Source organism: Vanellus vanellus (assembly GCF_965231255.1).
Source record: "Vanellus vanellus genome assembly, chromosome: 3".
In the NCBI taxonomy this organism is placed as follows: Eukaryota; Metazoa; Chordata; class Aves; order Charadriiformes; family Charadriidae; genus Vanellus; species Vanellus vanellus.
Genome location: NC_138907.1, coordinates 39,911,834 through 39,930,195, shown reverse-complemented (window position 1 = coordinate 39,930,195; position 18,362 = coordinate 39,911,834). Strand labels below are relative to the sequence as shown.

Genomic DNA, 18,362 nt, shown 5'->3' with positions numbered 1-18,362 from the left:
AGCCCACTATAAACAAATTACTTGCCTTCAAGGGCTGTCATCATAAACCACTTGTTTTTAAATAAATTCAGGATTAAAATTATGTTCAAGTCATTAATATACAAACACAATGGATTCAGTTTACAAAATACATGTGTTAAATCAGTGACCTTGTTAGTATATTGAGAAAGATTTTCAGTTATTATACAAAATTTAACACAAATAAATCACATTTGAAAATATGCATGCATTTGCCCAGTCATCGAATTCATATTTTCACAAACTACACCAACATATGTTAAAAAAAATAAATTCCTGATCAGCTGAGTCATTGCTGGATGAATTACTATTTAATACAATTTATTGTTAACTGAATCATGAAATCCAGAGACAGTGAAAACTGATTAAGTAATTCATATTTGTAAGTTATCTTTTCTGTTCTCAAATACACTTGGTGGTATGCAGTCATCTCTACATTTTGAAAACTCTCCACTGAATGGAGAATTTCATGTAGGGCTGTGCCTCCTTCTCCACTCCATAAAGGAGTTCTACAGAAACCAAAACATTTGTTACCTACAGAAATTTCTGCAGGCATTATGTAGAAAGCCTGAATTAGCTTGCTTAATCACAGTCATGAGGAAAGTGCAATACATCTGCACTAGTTAGCCCTTCTGAAAAAGATATTGTATTATTTAGGTATACCTCAAAACACATGAAAGTCAAAGTATCAAATTTATCTTCATCGCACATTTAAGTTTAGTCTGAGAGACTGGTATTTCAAGCACTAACAGTTTTTAAGTTCTGTAGGTACTCTGCCAGTTAGAAGAGTCACATGCAATAATGCACCCCAAAAAAAGCAGCTTTCTGTTCTTCTATTATTCCTCTATAATAAACTCAAACAACTAAAGTACTATCTTTTTCTGCAGACAGAATACTTCACAGAATAATGGAGCAGGTATGCAGTAGGCTATTATTCAAATGTAACACATTTTCATTTTGAGATCCCTTTTAAAGACCACTTGTCAAGAGGCACACACTCATAATGGAAAAGATAAGCAAATGTTGAGAGTTCTTTCCTTGCAGGAGCAAGACAGGCTTTAATGTTTTAACACAGCAACGCCTGCAACCACCAGGATCTTTCAGAAGTTAGCTTTCATTGCAGTAAAACAGATTTATACTTGTATGCCACTTAAAAGCAATGAAGTGCCCAAGAACGAGAGCATCCTCAGCACTGCAGTACCACAGTTAATACTCAAGCCTCAGTAATCTTCAAGATGTAAGCTTTATCATGCACTTACTCTTTTGGTCAATTCGGAGATCATAGAGAGGTGTTCTATAAATGTCCACACTGGAAAGTGCACATCGGGAAAGGGGCACATGATGGGAAGGCCCAAGAATGAAAATTTTTCGGCTACAACAATTAACACAAAAGCCCACAATTTAGACAACTGCAATTGTACACAGACTTGGTTTAGAGTAACAAGTTTAACAAAAATGTACAAAGTGATACTTTCCGGTGGTTACCAATAGAGTTTTACTCTGCTGCATGTAAGACCACAGCTCAACCCATGGCCTAGCCTTGCTTGGTATCTCACAAATGATCATGAGATCAGTTCAATAATGCTTCCCGTAGCCTTAAACCTCTTAAGCAGGTTATATATCAGATGGCACTCATCAGCTAGAAATCTGTCCAACTGGACTCATTTGGAGACTAAATGATGTGTTATAGCCACTGAGAATAGATTTTTGGATTCTCTCCTTAGAATGACACAACCTTCAGTTGCACACCACTTTCAACAATCACAGGCTGTGCCCTCAAAATCAGCATTATGGATTTATATTCAGAGCTTTTTGCTTATTTACTTGATTAGCCTTACTTCAGATTTCACCAAATTCAAATTTAAGGCATTCTCAAACGCTGTTTTTATCCAGCTGTTGCATCAACAACAGGGACTTGGACCTGCACACTTGTAGCTTTAGCTGATACTGCAAAATTTCACATGTCATCATGATGTTATTTCATCAAGTCCTCAGTTCCTGGCTCTTGATTAGATGTTAAGGGTCTCCTGCCACAGGAATTAAAAGAAAAGAAAAAGAAAAAAAAAAAAACAACCTATAGGAAATTCAGCTTTTCAGATTAGGGATCTGAACTAAAGGGGTAGGAGACATGTAAAGACTTTTTTTTTTTTTTCCCTTACATGCGGAGCACTATAGCAAGCTATACTAAAATATTAAAACTTTTTACAGAGTTCATAAAAACAAAATATCCAAACATGCAATACTTCAGCTGAAAGATGAATTCTAAACATCCCACGTGGTAAAATAGCAAATGATCCAGAAAGTTCAATCAACTCCATGCCACCGAACCCGGGGAATGCAACTTGTTCTAAAAGTTTCAGAGAAACTAGTTATCTGTCACACTGTAAGTTAGCTTCACTTCGTTTACAATAGTTTAAAAAGAATCAAAACCATTGTCTTTGGAGAGCATTACAACATGTTATCTCATAAGCAACTGACAGACATAGACAGTTTTTATATTAACGTTGCAAAATACATACTTTAACTAAATATTGGAGATGTTTTAAATTTTTGTCATTTAAAAGAAAACATTGCAGTCAGCAGAACACATAAGAACTACATTCCTTTAACCTAGAATAACTGGATTCAGATTTTCAAAGGCGGGCACAGACTACAGTAGCGTGGGGTTTTTTTTAATCTTTCTTTTTTTAAAGTGCTGTGCTCTTCGAAACACAAGTCCATTTAAAATTATTACAAGTAACTTTCACTGACTTCAGATATTATATACACACACTGGTCACTTTCTCCACAGCAGAAGAGAATCCTGGTAGCATTCAGCCCATAATCCTGCACTGAAAGACCAATGCAGAATCATGATAAAATATTTTAATATACTTAAAAAACAAACAAAAGATCTCAACAAAAAAGAAACAAAAATACCAGTAAAAAAAACCCCAAACCCAAACAGCTTGGGCTTTTATAAAAGCACTGGAACATCAAGCAATAAAGTAAATTAAATGTTACCTGAAAAAAAAAAAAAAAAAAACACAAAACAACCCCTCCCTTCTAAAAAATTTAGTTACCGATAATTCTCAGTAATTTTCGAAAATACTGCTTTACATTTTCAATTTCAACAATACAACATTAATTTTTGATTTTGTAACATCCAAACAATTTGAACATTTATGATGTGAAAACAGAAGGTATGCAAAAAAGACAAAAAAGAGTACAAAATTAAAATTTGAGTACTTCAAAGTGTAAGTATATAAAAAGAACATTCAGCTTCTCACAGAATTGCAATGGCATTGTCCTATGCTTTGTAAAGAGAAACTTGAATACTTACGTAATATTAGGATCCACTTGTTTGTAAGCATGGGCTGCACAAGATCCACAATAGGTATAACCTGCATGGCTGCAAATCAAGATGTACAAAATGTTAACATGTTAAATACTGTTTAACACTTTAAATATGTTGATATTGTTATTGAATGTTAATATCTTAAATACTAATTGTCCCCAATGAACTAGAAATAGTACAAGTGATCCAAATATCAACTCCTGAAAGAGCTGGAGACTACTGATGCAGTACTGAACGTACAAGAGACATATATATGTGTTAAAGAACTATCGGTGACTATTTACTTGAAAGTTAGTAGATAAGCCTCCAGACCAAAGCACCTTTCGTTACTTGTAAAAGATACTAAAGGCAGACTAGACAACTGCATATTATCAGAAGCTCATGATGATGATAAGAGTGCAGCCAGGGGACAAGGGAATAGCAAGATGCTGGAGAAAGCTCTTCTAACCACACTCCAGTAACTGAATACGATAACAGTAGAGGGGTCTGGCAAAGAGAGACTACGCGTTACAGTAGATAAACAGAGAATAAAACCACTCTGTCATTGAAGACTACCTCACCAACAGAACGAGTGGGCACAAGGAAAGGAGTGGAACACAGCACGGTAGTTTTTACCTCAGAGAATGCGACACATGCTTTATCATTTCCTATCACTCTGGCCTGGAGCCTTTCTCTGTCTGTGTTTATGCTCCAAAAACATCCATAATTACTCTACTTGTTTCAAATATCCAAATCTTAAGACCCATTCCCTTCAAGACTGTTAAAAACAGGAGAAGGTTCGGTTTACACCGCTAAAAGTGTTAATTCCAGAGAACGTTCATTTCCCAGGGTCCCAGGCCAAGCAGTGGAGAACAGCTCACGGTCACTCAGCAACACGTCCACAGCAGAAGGCCATGCCCACATGGCACAGCGCTTGGGCCACATTGCCTCTGGAGCTCATCCGGAGCGCCTGTGGCCCTGGGTCAATAGTTATCATTTATTTTGAGTCAAGTACGTGCAACAACACAACTACAGCTTTCCAGATGGCCTTTTTATGCAGCGATACTGAGAATGATACGTGCTGCAAGTCCTGGGACATACAGGACGTTTGAAGATACAAGTTCCCCATTGACAGCACTGAAGGATTTTATATTTATTTATATGTATATATGCTTGCATGCATGTAATCCACAGAGCGATACTTGAAGCGAGTTATCCTCAAAATTACCCTGGGGTTTTACTTCAGCATCGCTTACCTCACTCGTTCTAAAGTGCTCAGAAAAGTACGAACATACACGCTAAGGGGATAAACAGGAAACTGAGACCTAGTGAACCCACAAGGTATGTTATTTGACTATGTCAAAAGAGCCTCCTGAAAGGTTCCCTCTGCTACAGGCTGTTTCAGTCTTTCACAAAAACATTATTAGCCATATCCCAATTTACGGGTGGGAAATAAAAGGCACTGTTAGGCATTGTTAATGAAACAATTTGGTGAGACCACAGAAAGACTTCCAGTGGTTCTCAAAAAAGAACTCAGGTTACCTAATCTGCAGCTGAAAGGCCTCTTTCCTGACATTCCTGCAAGAAAGACTCAGGCAGATTTGGGACATTTTCTTCTGCACATTCAGTACTAGTATGGAATACTTCAAGCATTGTGTCAATGCTATGTTAGCACAGGAAAACCATCATATTTAAGGTCCTTTTTCTAGTGTTTCCTTCCAACTCATAATAAATTGGAATGACCAACATACTTTTCTTAGTATGTGTCTCAACTATCTTCAGGAAATTGAATTCTACCTAAATAGATTAAATGATCCCTATTTCTGCTGCAGACAAAAAAAAAAAACAACACAAAACCAAACTAAAATAACAAAAGTAAACTATTTTGGATAGCTGAATAGTTTCATTACTTTTTGTTTTAAGCTTTGCTAAGTTCTGATTTGGGGTGGGATGCTGGAGGGGTTTTTTTGTGTGTGTGTTTTGTTGTGGGTTTTTTGTTTTGTTTTGGTTTTTTTTAATAAGTGTAGCTGTTCCATACTATAAGGATATTGAAAGAGCTGTCACCTTAGACTACCACTCCACTAATACAGCTTTTATCTGTCTTACTGGATCTTACTCATCCCTGCCCATGGCAGGGGGATTGGAACTAGATGATCTTTTAAGTCCCTTCCAACCCAAACCATTCTATGATTACAAGTGAATGCTATGTCTGCAGTGCATCAGCAAAAGGAAACTCATCATATACCAAAATGTGCACAAATTTCTTCCATTCTATGTCATATCCAAAATACTTATTTAGAAACCACACGACATTCCTTTCAGCTAAATACTAGCTTTTACCAGTTTTCAAAATCACCCAAAATAAAGCAGCACTTAACCAATCGAGTATTATACATACCAAAAACAGATTTCAAACTTACGGTGCAATAATGGCTCTAGCAGGTCTTTTTGTGGACTGTACTTGAGAAAGCCAACCTTCTAGTTGTGCATTCAGCTGGGGTCCTATGAAGAGACAAGGAAATACTGAAGCCATAAAAGAATCTAAAATACCTCAAGAATTCACAAATAAAGTCCAAAAGTCCAACAGATTTAAAAACCCGGTATGGGGAGATGATACAATACAAAGACCTTACATACCAACATAATAGCCAATGGCTATGGTATTTAGTCCTTTATTATTATCAAGCAAGCATAAGAGCAGAATACAAAGCACACTGTAACCTGGAAAAACTGTAAATACACAGGAAAAAGCTAAAAGTGAGAAGACACCACGCTTATACCAATGCCTTAACAACTTCTGCTCAATCAACATATACTACAAGTACATAAACTTCTTGGCAACATTAACGTTGATAATTCGTCAATCCAATATTTTATTTTTTTAAAAACTAAATTCCGTACCTCAACAAGTGGCAAATATTCTCAGTTCAATTAGGTGATAGAAATGCCTTCTAGAAATACAACATTAAAAAAAAACAGACATTTTGATTATTTCCCATCACAAAGAAAACCTTTTTACGTAAGCTGTTCCCAAAGAAGCAAGTCTGGCAAATATAGTACAATATTTTTCATATTAAAGAACACAAACTTTCAAGTAAAATTCATTCAGCTGCTGTTGTTACAGGTAACATACCATTAACAAAAATAGATGCGCTCTTTTCAGTTGACACTATGCTTCTGACAGAACAATATGTCAGCAGAGTTTATCTGTAAAGCATGGTGCAGTAAGCTGCTTTCTTCTACCGTGCACGTTGTAAATTTTTTTTATCTTCCCCATGCAGGTGTAAAACCACCAATTGCCACGGAAATCAAAACCAAATTATATACCTGAAACTATTTCACAGCTATGTTCCAAACAGCCCAGATCTCAAGCTGACAGCTCTCCAAAAAGCTGACAAGAACTACAGCGAATCAGAGCAAAGATGTCAACTTTTGCAGAATCCAATCAATCACTCACTAGTGATAGCCAAAAAGCTTTCTCTATAAAACTTTGGGGGGTTATACAAAATTCAAATTCATGTGTTTCATGGGAAAAAAAAATAATTATTTCTGTGGTTGTAAAGAACCTACCTTCTTACATGAAGAAGGTGAACTAGTGCAACACCATTTCCCTAAGCCTACAGTCACCTTGAATACCTTAGATGCTACCTACAGCTCTAACAAGGCAAGAGAGTGACACTGATTAGCCACTGTCACTCCTGTAATACAGTGACTTTGTGAAATGATTAAATTGTGGGGAAAAAAAAAAAAAAAAAAAAAAAAAAGAAAAACCCACACCAAGTTTGTTCTGCTGCTTCTATTGCTTGGGGAAATTACAAGCAGCAGAGACATGCAAAAGAGATAAGGATAATGATATCTTAGAAAATGGAGGCTGTTGGGGAAAAAGTAAAAATAAATAGATCTTGATTTCCATCCTCTTTCTAAGCTACTAGGAGACTAACAAAACAGAACTCTATTAGTCTTACCACTTTTTTTTTTTTTTCCATACCTAAGTGTGAAGACACAAATGACTTAAAAAAATTGACTTCCTAATTCTCCCAAAGTAGGAGATAAAGGATAAAGGATAAAGTACTTTGTGATGAAGCTCTTCAGGAGGGGACAGTTGTTTTGGGTTTTGTTGTTTTGTTTTGTTTTGTTTTTTTTTTCCAAACACCTACTATCCAGAGATTTAAACATGACTCTGCCCCACCTGACCCTCTTCTCAAAGATCATCCACAGGCAGCAGCACAACAGCAGAAGGGCCAGAACCTCTCAAGCAAAGCCAGACAGCCTTGGGACTCCCTTCCCCAACAAGGCACAGTGCTTGGCCTTCCTCCAGCCCTTCTTTAGCAAGGATTTTTGATTAAGAAGGTGGTTAAGGCGATTTGCCTTTGGTTAAGACAAATCAGGTAACTTGCTGAACAGTTTAAAGACAAAGTTCACAATCTCGCATAATTTTCTAAAATTCTGTATGATTGTTCAAATCTGGCCAAAACTTCTGCTCCTACAGTGTGGTAGCCGAGTAAGATGCCCAGGTTTGCTTACTCTGCTATTACAGACACACACCGACAAAGTAACAAACATTTTTTTTCCCAGAGGCAGTAAAATAACAGATCTGTGTGACCCAAGGGATTGAACTTTTGTCAGTGTTTACTTAAGGACCAGGTAACACATCTGCTTTCAATTTCTTTTCCTGTAATGTAACTGCAAGGTGCCTTTTTAAATCATTAACTCTGACCTAATGTAAGTTTCCATATCAACTGATACTTACTTGTACTATTTTAATAAAACATGTAATCAAATCTCTCTCTCCAAAGGACTAACGGAAAGAGAGAATGGAGAGTACAACATATCCATCTGACCTTTTAGTTAAAGAAAAAAAAAAAAAAATAATAATCAAACAGCACCCACATGAACTGACAGGATTAGAACCTACCTGCAGCTTCCTATGCTTACAAATACTTTAAGGGAGATATTCTAAAACTGTAATTTTCTCCTTACCAAATTAGCATCAACTTTTTTTTTTTTTTGAAGTGTTCAGTGAAATTTTTCTTCCAATTTCTCAAATATGACAATGCTTAAGGCTAAAGTCAAAATATTGAATTGGATATACAAAATATAAATAAACCCACATTATCACAGTAGATATGCTCTGCCATATGGAATTGTATTATAGCAGATGAGTAGCTTCTTCACGAAGAGCTCTCTAAGCAAGTTTTGTTCACATGTAAATTCAGTTAAACTGGAAAAAAGCCTTCGTAAATAGTGACTGAGATAACAGCAGGAAGTACCCATCTCCTAAGCTGACAGGCATGGGCAAGGAATAGCGCTGCCGCCTATGTCTCCTCCTGCTGCAGCGGTGGGAAGTAGGAGAGGTCCCTGCTCCTCGAGCCGCAGGTGGAAAGCCCAGCTTGAGAAAGCTGTCAGGGTGAGCACAGCGGGGTTTTCAAGGCTAAGCCAGACAGGACAGAAAGCCTTATGGATGCAACTTATGGATGGAACTTTTGGATGCAACCATCAATACACTAGCATTAATACTGTAAGATCAGACCTTTTATTGATTAAAGGAAAATCAGGTGGCAAAATATGAGCTTCACTGAAGCACGTAACATTGAGATCTGCATTTCAATCCTATGAAGTAAAGTATAAATGTAAGTATGTAACTAAAGAATGCTGACATTATCTGTGGATATTTCACATCCTGTTTTGTTTTGGAAACTGGCAGAAGTTATGCCAAATTAAAAATAATTGCAAGCACAGACCAAGTCTCCACCAGACAAATTTATGGATACAGCTACCGGCAGCATTTATTCAAATATCTTGCCTAAAAGGATAAATTATTTTTACAATCAACGTTATCCCCTCACAAAGCAGTAGAGTAAGTAAGAAGGAATCCTTCTGTGTTAAACGCGTGCCAGTATTACCCAATGAATAATAACACAAAGACATCTGGTAGTCACATGCTTTGGTTCATCACCTCAGTTTACAGCTGTGATGGTCCAGGCGTTGTGGGTTAAGCCAAACCAACACATTCTTTCCACAGCCAAGCTCACCTCGTCACACGAGGCTGAAGTGCTTATATGCCAAATGTCAACACTGTATAATGGGAACTTGCTCCTGTCCCAGCAGCCACCATCACTAGTGCAAAACCTACCTTTTAAGATTGATAGGGAAGATGCAGTGCTTGCTCCAAATCCTTGGTCTCAGTGAATGTTTTTTTACTGGAAGAGTATAAACCTTAACCAAAATTCAAAGCAGCACCAGGGAAAACTGCCCAGGTATCCCTTGGCTGCATGTGCACGACACTTTAGCAATGTCAGTAATGCTGGAGCACAATGACAGTAATGCTGCAGTCCTCAGCTTTCACACTTCTACTTGACAGATTTTACTTGTCTAAGCATGTCTTCTACCCGACCAGAAGCCAACATGTTTTTTTAGAGCCTTACCCCTTGCATCTTTTAACTACCTTTACCCATTGATGAAAGAGTCTACATGTCAAAAATACTTCTAATAAATATTACAGCATACGTACTATGTAGTAAATAAGTCTTTATTCTTGCAGGGTGTTAGGAAAAAAAATCAAGGTAAGTAACAGTGAAATCTTGGGCACTGGCATACAGTTAGTTTGATAACTGGAACTATGGGAACTCCTCTCTCCACAACTTTGAAGATGAATCCAAAACATGTAATTCAATTGTCAGGCAAACTCCAATCTGAAACATGACAGAGGACTAACTAGTTTCTCCTCTTAGTGAAAACTGCGGAAAGTATAAGGATAGTTTTAAAGAACACAGGCCCCACTTGAAAAAAAAAAAAAAAACAACAAACAACCTCTGTTTCTCACTGCAACAAAAGCCAAATTCTTCAATAAAGAACAAGTTTCATCTATGCAAAGACTAGGGACTTGTCAGGAACAGAAGATGATTTCCAACAACTCCTATTGATGGGCACATTCTCTACTGCTGGCATATACTCACTTCCAATACTGAATACAGACAAAACAGTGAAATCAGCCTGTAAGCAAGACAGAAATTTACTTATGCTAACTATAGGACTGGGGGGAAAAAATTAAGATACAAATAAAGATTACACTGATGCTACATAAACTCCTATTATACACATTGTAAGACTAACATTAAACAGCAGGTAATGTTTGAATGGTGGAAAATAAAACTGAAGCCATAACAGAAATGCTGAAATCTGCTTTGGTGGCAGTTCTCACTCGCATGTCCCAGTTTTCCAGTATTCTACTAGCTCTTTAAATTTCCTTTACTGGAAGTTATTAGGAAATAAATAATCAAACTATAACACCACTCTAAGAATATCAACCAACATGCACCTACCTACCTTTATAAAATACCTTAGCAGTTAGGTCATTCAGCGATCCAAACAAATTACTTTCTGTTTTATAGGTCTGAGAAAGTGATTTTGGCTCTAACATACGCTAAATGTAACCTGAATTTGTGAAATTATTCACTAAGTGATAATTGCAGGCCTATTTTAATAATACCAGGAATGCACCAATGTAAAGCTCTTCTTCAATTCCAATTGTACAGTAGAAGTTGAATCTACATATTTTACTTGAAGTATCTTGATTCTGATTGTACTTAAATGATTCAGCTAGAAATAATAGTCTGGAAATTGTATTTTAAATTATTCCAGTATACTTTTGCAGCGTACAATGTTAAATAATACAGTCTGCATATTAATACTGTGTTCCATGATGAATTCACAGAAGAGCCAGCAATGACACATCCATTTTCCCCATAAAATGTCTAAAAAAAACCCAGAAGACCAAAGGAAAAGAAACATTACATTTAGTATTAAACACTGCAAAGCAAATACTTTATAAATTTGCAAGACACTATGATTAGTTGTTCACAGATTGCAAGGTAAGAACTTAAGTTAATAGCTATATTTGCAAAGCTCCAGCTAGTGTCACAACATTAAGATTTCACGATCAGTACATTAATTATCCTGCTACTGGAGAAAGCTCCTTTCACTACAACAGAGATCAGGTCAAAACTTTCTCTCATCTCAGTGACCCTCACCCACTTTTTACATTTTTTCCTAGATCCATTTCCATTTGTCTGTGACCATCTACAAACAACACGGTGACTCATTACTTGTACATTACATTTATGAATGAGCTGTGATGAGTTATTCCAATTTTGGAGAACATGCCAGGGTTCTTGGCACACCAGACTTCACAGAATTTTCAGAGTTGGAAGGGACCTCTAGAGATCACCTAGTCCAACTCCCCTGCTAAAGCAGGATTGCCTAGAGCACATTACTCAGGACTTAAGCACTTTCATAAAAAGATTCTTTTATGATATAGCGAACATCTTCCTCAACCCATCATCTGCATTCATAGCCCAACAACACACAAGGCTGCACCCATAATTTCCTTCTAGCCACTTCAGCTGCTGCAAAGACTCAGATCCAACATGCTACAGAGAAGGGTTTCTGCTCTACGTTAAAGTAGGATGCAGCCACTCTGTGGGTCAGTGAAAGACATCCCAGCAGCAGTGCTGCCCTCAGAAACCCCAGGCAGCAGGCCTGGTGAACAGATTACACGTATCCAGCAACATCACGGCAGAGCAGAAACAGTTGTAACCCACAAACACGCTTCCTCTGATGCTGATGAGAAGTTCCAGCTCATGCCAACAAGCACACAAATGCTGGGATTACATCACTATTTATTAAAATGGGCACTTTCATGTCACTCTCCAGGGCCCCCAAGCCCCAGAAGATGCAACTGAGAAAAGCTGTGCTATCTCAGAATCACACTGCTGCTGCATGTTGAAGCTGGCTACCTTCAAAGAGCAATTAACAGAGAGTTAGTGGGTTTTGGCATCAGAAAAATCAGTACTTGGTACAAGGGCAGTAAAAAAGCATTAATGCAGGTCTCACTGGGGTTTTATAAAGGAGTAGAAGAGACTGCAAACATGCTGAAGTCGTGGCCAACTTTGAGAGGAACATCATTTCTAAACAGATTGTTCATGGCACGCAACTGCCTTTTCATTTATTTTCTGATCTGCAGAAGTTCGACGAAGTATTATCCTTTCCAGCTGACCTAGATGCCATCGTGCAGACCTCAGCCCGAAAGACAAGGTCTGGAAGTCCCCAGCTGCATGATATCCAGTTATTCAGAAGTTCTGGAGTTTCTTGTCCAACCAAGTTAGAAGCTCGATCCTTACAAACACTAGCAGTAAGATGTCAGTGCCTACCTCCTTTGGGATTCTTTTTACTTACAAGCCAGGGCAGCAGAAAACCAAGTCTGAACACAAGAGTACCATGAAGTTTAAACTCTCTTCAAACATTTATGTGGAGACAGACCATTTACTTGGCTCATCATAAAAAACAGCTTTGAAGACAAATAAGCACAATGGCCTTTCAAGTCAACACAGCAATTACTCTGCCAACTCACATTTGCATCAATAAGTGTATGGAAATTAAGGTTCTCCTAGTTCAAACAACTTGGCATAGGCTACCAGAAAGCACACCTCTGACCACTATGGCCTGGTCAAGGAAAACAGAGAAATAAGCCACACCTAATACAATGACAAACTAATTTTGCAGGGCAAGAGTCAGATCATGTAGTATTGTTATTCACACACACTCTCAATTCGATTTTACTCCTGTGATTTGGAATAGCCTACTAAAAAATATTGTGTTTTGTCTGTATCAGCATGCCACTGACTGGGGAAAAGTTAAGACAAGAAGTCTTACCAAACACTAATAAAGAGTGGCACAGTATTCAATTAGCACTTCCAGGAGCCAGGCAAGGCAGGCCAGCTGCCAGTGAAAAAGGCATGGTAAGTGCCCTATGTGTGACATCTCACTTGCAATGGCATGCTGTACAGGAAAAAAGATGCACACTCACTAATGTTTATTTTCATTTCAGGATTGATTCCCCCCCAGAACTGCCCAATGCTTACAGAATCTACTCACATGGAGGAATAAATTGGGAGAGAGTATCCACAGCCTGTCCTGCAAATAGTCCATGCTCAGGACAGCATGTCATTCCCATTATATTTCAGCTGCCCCATTTGTATCTAGGCACATATCTGTCCTGCATTCAAAGTCATAGAAAATTATGCCATTTTTGTTTCGAGTTGTCCTTAATCTTCCTCTTCCCCCTGCTGGTCAAAATCAATTTCTAAAGAGATCTGGACGCTAGGTGGTTGAATTAACCCAGCAGGAGTGGGACTTTCTTCCAAAAATAAATCAGTGTAATATTTTTCACCACACAACAATAACACTTTTTTTTGAAAAAAGCAATCTACATGACAGCAGCGCAACAGTTTGACATTTTTATTTACATGGTTATGCCTTTATCTCATTTTTGCAAGTGTTTTTAGTGGCTGGCAATCCACAGAAGCAATGGCATGCCATGTACCATTTTTAGTTTTTTTTTTAAAAGCAGACATATAGAACAAGGTTTGCAAGTGAAAAATAGGTTATTTAGACCAGTAGCCTACTATCAGCAATGATCACAGCACTATTTCAGTTTGGAAGCTCAGCTGTAAAGCTTCCCATATTCAGTGGAGAAGGAACAACTGACCAAATAGACTTCATTGTTAGTTTGCTGCCAGACAAATATTCCACAGGTCCACATTCAAAGTCCATTAAGATGCCACACAGACCAATGTGGAAGGAACATGAACTTCCCCACACCAAGAATTCCAGACAAGAAGATACGTTGATAATTTTGGTCAAGTTTTTCATACTGAACTAAACTGCAGAAACTTATTAAGGAACTTGTTTTTGAAGTTTCTTTACAACAGCACATTACAGATGAAGAACACATGGGAAGTTAAATGCTAACACCACTGTGAAGCCCATCTTCCCCTCCCCACCCCTCTTCTCAGCTTCATCAAGTAAGTAGGAAGTAGTGAGCTTTCCACCACAAACAAAGTTGTTTACTTATAGTTAGATGTGACATTCTAACATGTGAACACGCCTGGATGTGCATACTTGCACAGCCAGTCTCACCTACTCTAAAAAGTTAATTAGCGTCATACAATTAGATGATGTATTCATACTAGTAAGTAGTGCATGTTTCTATTTTCCAAGGCAGAAGCTAAGCAGTGCATATCCCACAGCTGGAGAAAAAATGAGCAGTCTCTAAAGACATGAAGCGGTATTTCTTCTAAACCCTCCCTGCATACATTACATTCACCCTCCATGAAGAACAGTGGCTCCACCTCTGATACTGCTTCCACTCCCGGACCACAGAGGAGCCAGCTAACCCAGTTCAAGGATATCCTCCGGCCACAAAAGCTGGTTCGCATTTTGGATCCATCCTTTGCCCTCTTCTCCCTGAGCTCCTTCAGCCCTTCTTTCCCAGAGCTGACTACTACAGCCAGATCTTGCAGATACTATTTTTTTTTAAGCATAACAATGGGTGCTCTACTTTTGCAGTCAACACCCCCCCCCCCCCCCCCCCCCCCCCCCCCCCCCCCCCCCCCCCCGCCCCATCCAGGACCCCATGCATCATCCTGGATGTTTTGTTATGTTTTACCCTCAGGTACCAGGCACCCGAGGATAAACTGCCATTTAACTGAGGTCATCCTCACACAACCTCTTTAAAATTCTTTCAGATGTAGAATCTGAACACATCGTTCAAAAATCTTGCTTCTCGTTACCCTTTTGGACAGGTAGAGAATATTAACGCAGTCATCTTAACTATGGAGCAGGATGAGGGTTTCCAGGGCATCCACTCGCCCTGTGTAACCAAACTCAGCTTTGTAGCAGTTTTCAGGAACTTAAACGCTGTTCAGTTTATACATATATATGTAACCCAGCAAATCGCTTCTGGGCCAAGACAGTAAGCAGGAAGAGTGGGTAGGAGGACTTGACAACACAATCCCTGGAGAATCACAGGAATGCACTGAAGAACTATCACAATTCAAACTCTAATCCCTGCCTCAGCTCCATCCTTGAAGCTATCCAGGTTGAAACCATGTGGTAAAATCAGACTTTCTTCAAATAGTAAGGCTGAGGAAACGAGCCTATGTTACAAGTCTGAAAAAGCAGCTGACATGAGCTTAGCCTATAATACAGGAAGATTTTAGGTTAAGTCCACAGTGAACACATACCCTCTTGGTCCCCAATTGTTTCCTCTTGAGTTTTGATAGACCCTCCAAAATGGCACACAGAAATCAGTTTCCAAGCAGCAAATAACAGGTAGTCCCTTGCTGAACTTGAAGGATTGCTGCTCTCACAAACCCTATGGTAAACAGCACAAGATAGCTCTATAGGAAGAGACATAAATCGTGCTCTTTTCTTGTTTATGGAAAACCCTACAGAGGAAAACAAAACCCACTTCCCAAAACTCCAGCCTGCGCAACATCAGCCACCCACCCCCACCACACACACTGTAACAGTTACAATTTAACTCCTCAGAAGTACAGTCATCATAACTCGTTACAACATGATTCAGTTTGTTTTCCTTCATGCAGCATAAAGCATCTGGGCAACCATCCCACAGCTCCTCAATAAGCAATATCCAGAGGGCTGCCCAAAAGCCACCAGGAGCAACATGCTTTTGGATGTCCCATTACAGACAAGTAGTACTGGTCCAACTAGTCACACAGGCTTACCAGGGTGCAGTCCAACAAAATTATGCACTGAATTTGCATCGAAAAGAAAACAGCTAAACACAACATCCATGCCCCTAAATTAATTACGAAAAAAATTAAAATTCTTATTTGCAAGTATCCAGCAGTAACTTGGTATGAAGTCCAATATCAAACAAATGACAAAAAATTACGTGTAAGGTCATCTAGCCATTCCACATCACAAATAATTTTTCTGCCTTATTCATAAATGAACATATAAATAGCAGAAGCAAGTTGGGAAGTGTTACCACAAAGCTTCAACGTTTTGATGTCTTTGCACGTGTTCAAATCTATACCTTCGGCATGATTTTTGTTTGCTTTTCTGTAAACTATCTACCTTTCTAGACCACTGGAAAAAAACTGTAACTGCAAGCTATGGATGCTGGATGAAGATTTGAGACCAGTTTTGTAATGGACTAAACAGTTATGTTTGGAATATTAAACTCGGAAGGAAAACAATCATCCTCTATTGTTGTCTCGAAACTGCCTTCTCGCCCGGTACTTATCTCACAATCTGCCTCTTCCTGTGTTACCCTCCCTGCTATGTTTCTTTTCCTCCCTTTCAATTTTTGCCTCATACTTTGCTCATTAATTTGTGAAGGAGGGGGGAAACTGCACCTATTATAGACAAGGGAAGTAGATGACTTTTCACATCTAGTTCTTCTTAAATGTCAGTTTAGGATCCTGAATACAGATTATTTTTTTTAAATTGTACCCCTCCTCTCCCTCTGAACTATTCTTTACGACAGCTTCTTGTTCATCCAACCTTGTTCACCCACAGTTTTGTGATCTTTACTCCTGAGGCCAGTAGAACACCATCCCTTACAAATCTCCTTAATAACAGCAGTGAAACTACAAATATGCATCCTATCCACAACAGAGTTCTTCCCCAAAACCAACAAAGCTTATTTCCAGTGTTACCCAGCCATTATTACAGGCTTTGGTCTTTTTTTTTTTTTTTTTTTTCCTTTGTGAGGGCAAGGGCAGCAGTGGTCTGACCCCAATGCACTTCTTTCTTTTTTTTCTGCAAATATTTTTTTTTTTTTTTTAAATGGACAGAGCTCACTCTGTGCTACTGCTCTGTAACTTTTTTTTTTTTTTCTCACTACTACTAGAGAGAGTGGTCTGGAAGAAAAGACAGAAGCTCATCTTGGACTACAAGGAGTGAAATAAACATCTTTATTTCCCCCACCCCACCATATCACCTGCCTTCTAACCCTGCAAAACACCCCAGACATCCTGTATTCTCGCAGGGGGAAAAAAAAAAAAAAAAAAAAAACAACAAACAACAACACAAAACACAAAAAAAGACACCACACACACAAAAAGAAAACAACAACAAAAACAACCAAAACACAAGAAATCCGTTCGGATGCTCTTCCATGGATGAAGTGCAATATTGGGTAGGAGGCACAGCACCCAGGCTGGCGCTACCTCCGCCGCCTGGAGACACGAAGTCGCAGCCATGCGCGTCCCTGAGGCGGGGGGAGGCACACCGGGAACACCCGGGGGGACTATCCGGCCCTAGACACCTCAAGCACCGGCTTTCCGCCGAGAGGCGCCGCTGCCCCGCAAAGCGGGGCCGGGCCGGGCCGGGCGGGTGCCGTCGGCGGCAGGCAGGTGTGCTCAGCTCCCCGAGACCACGCGGGCTACGGCCACCGGCGGCGCCCCCTCCCCGGCTCTGCCCGCCTCACCGGCCTCCCGGGCCGCCCTCCGCCGGCGACCGGGCCCGGCGGCCGTCCGGGCCTCCGCCCGCTCACCGGGCCGCGGACCACCCCCCTCCTCCCTCCCCCGCCCGCCATGTGCCGGCGTGGGCGGGGCCGGCTGCCCCTCCCCGCGCCCGGTACCGGCGGCGGCCCTAGCGGCGGAAAGTGCTGATTCAGCCCCCGCCCCCCGCCCCCGGCGGCGCTGCGGGCCGCGGCGCCGGTACCTGAGGCAGTGTACCAGCTGCCGGCGTGGCTGGCCTCCCGGCAGAGCACCCGGTTAGACATCTTGGTGCCGGAGCCGCCTATGGTGTTCGGGGGAGGCGGTGGGGGACGGGCCCGGCCGCGGCGGCGGCGCTGCTCCCCCTCCTCCCCCGGCACGGCCCGGGCCCCGCGGGCGGAGGCGGCGCTGCCGGCGGCGCCTCCGGGCGGGCGGGGGGGCGGCGAGCGGGAGGGGGGCGCGCGGAGGCGGCGGCGGCGGCGGCGGGCGGGGCGGCGCGGGCCCCCAGGAGCGCGGTGCCGGGCTTGGCCACAGGCGGTCGCCCCGCCGTGGGGGTCGCGATGAGGGGTCGCGGGGACAAAGCCCGAGGCCGCCGCCGCCGCCGCCAACTCCGCGCTGGCAGGTGGGGGGGCGCGAAGAGAAGGAGGCCGCCGCAGCAACTGGGTTTGGCCCAGCTCGGCTCCCGTGGACTAGGGGCCGCACAGGCGCCGCTCCCCCAT

General features: G+C 40.7%; 1 protein-coding gene across 1 annotated transcript in view; it reads right to left on the bottom strand.

Annotated features, from left to right (window-relative positions):
* Positions 1–18,028, bottom strand: part of MEMO1 (mediator of cell motility 1) — a 28,668-nt gene extending 10,640 nt beyond the window's left edge. Inside the window, exons 1-4 of the mRNA XM_082481740.1 lie at positions 17,870–18,028; positions 5,755–5,836; positions 3,341–3,409; positions 1,278–1,390 (exon numbers count right to left, since the gene is read on the bottom strand). Of these exons, the coding sequence (XP_082337866.1) occupies positions 1,278–1,390; positions 3,341–3,409; positions 5,755–5,836; positions 17,870–17,930 (325 nt within the window). The 5' untranslated portion in view covers positions 17,931–18,028. The remainder of the gene's footprint in view (positions 1–1,277; positions 1,391–3,340; positions 3,410–5,754; positions 5,837–17,869) is intronic.
* Positions 18,029–18,362: the final 334 nt, after the last annotated feature.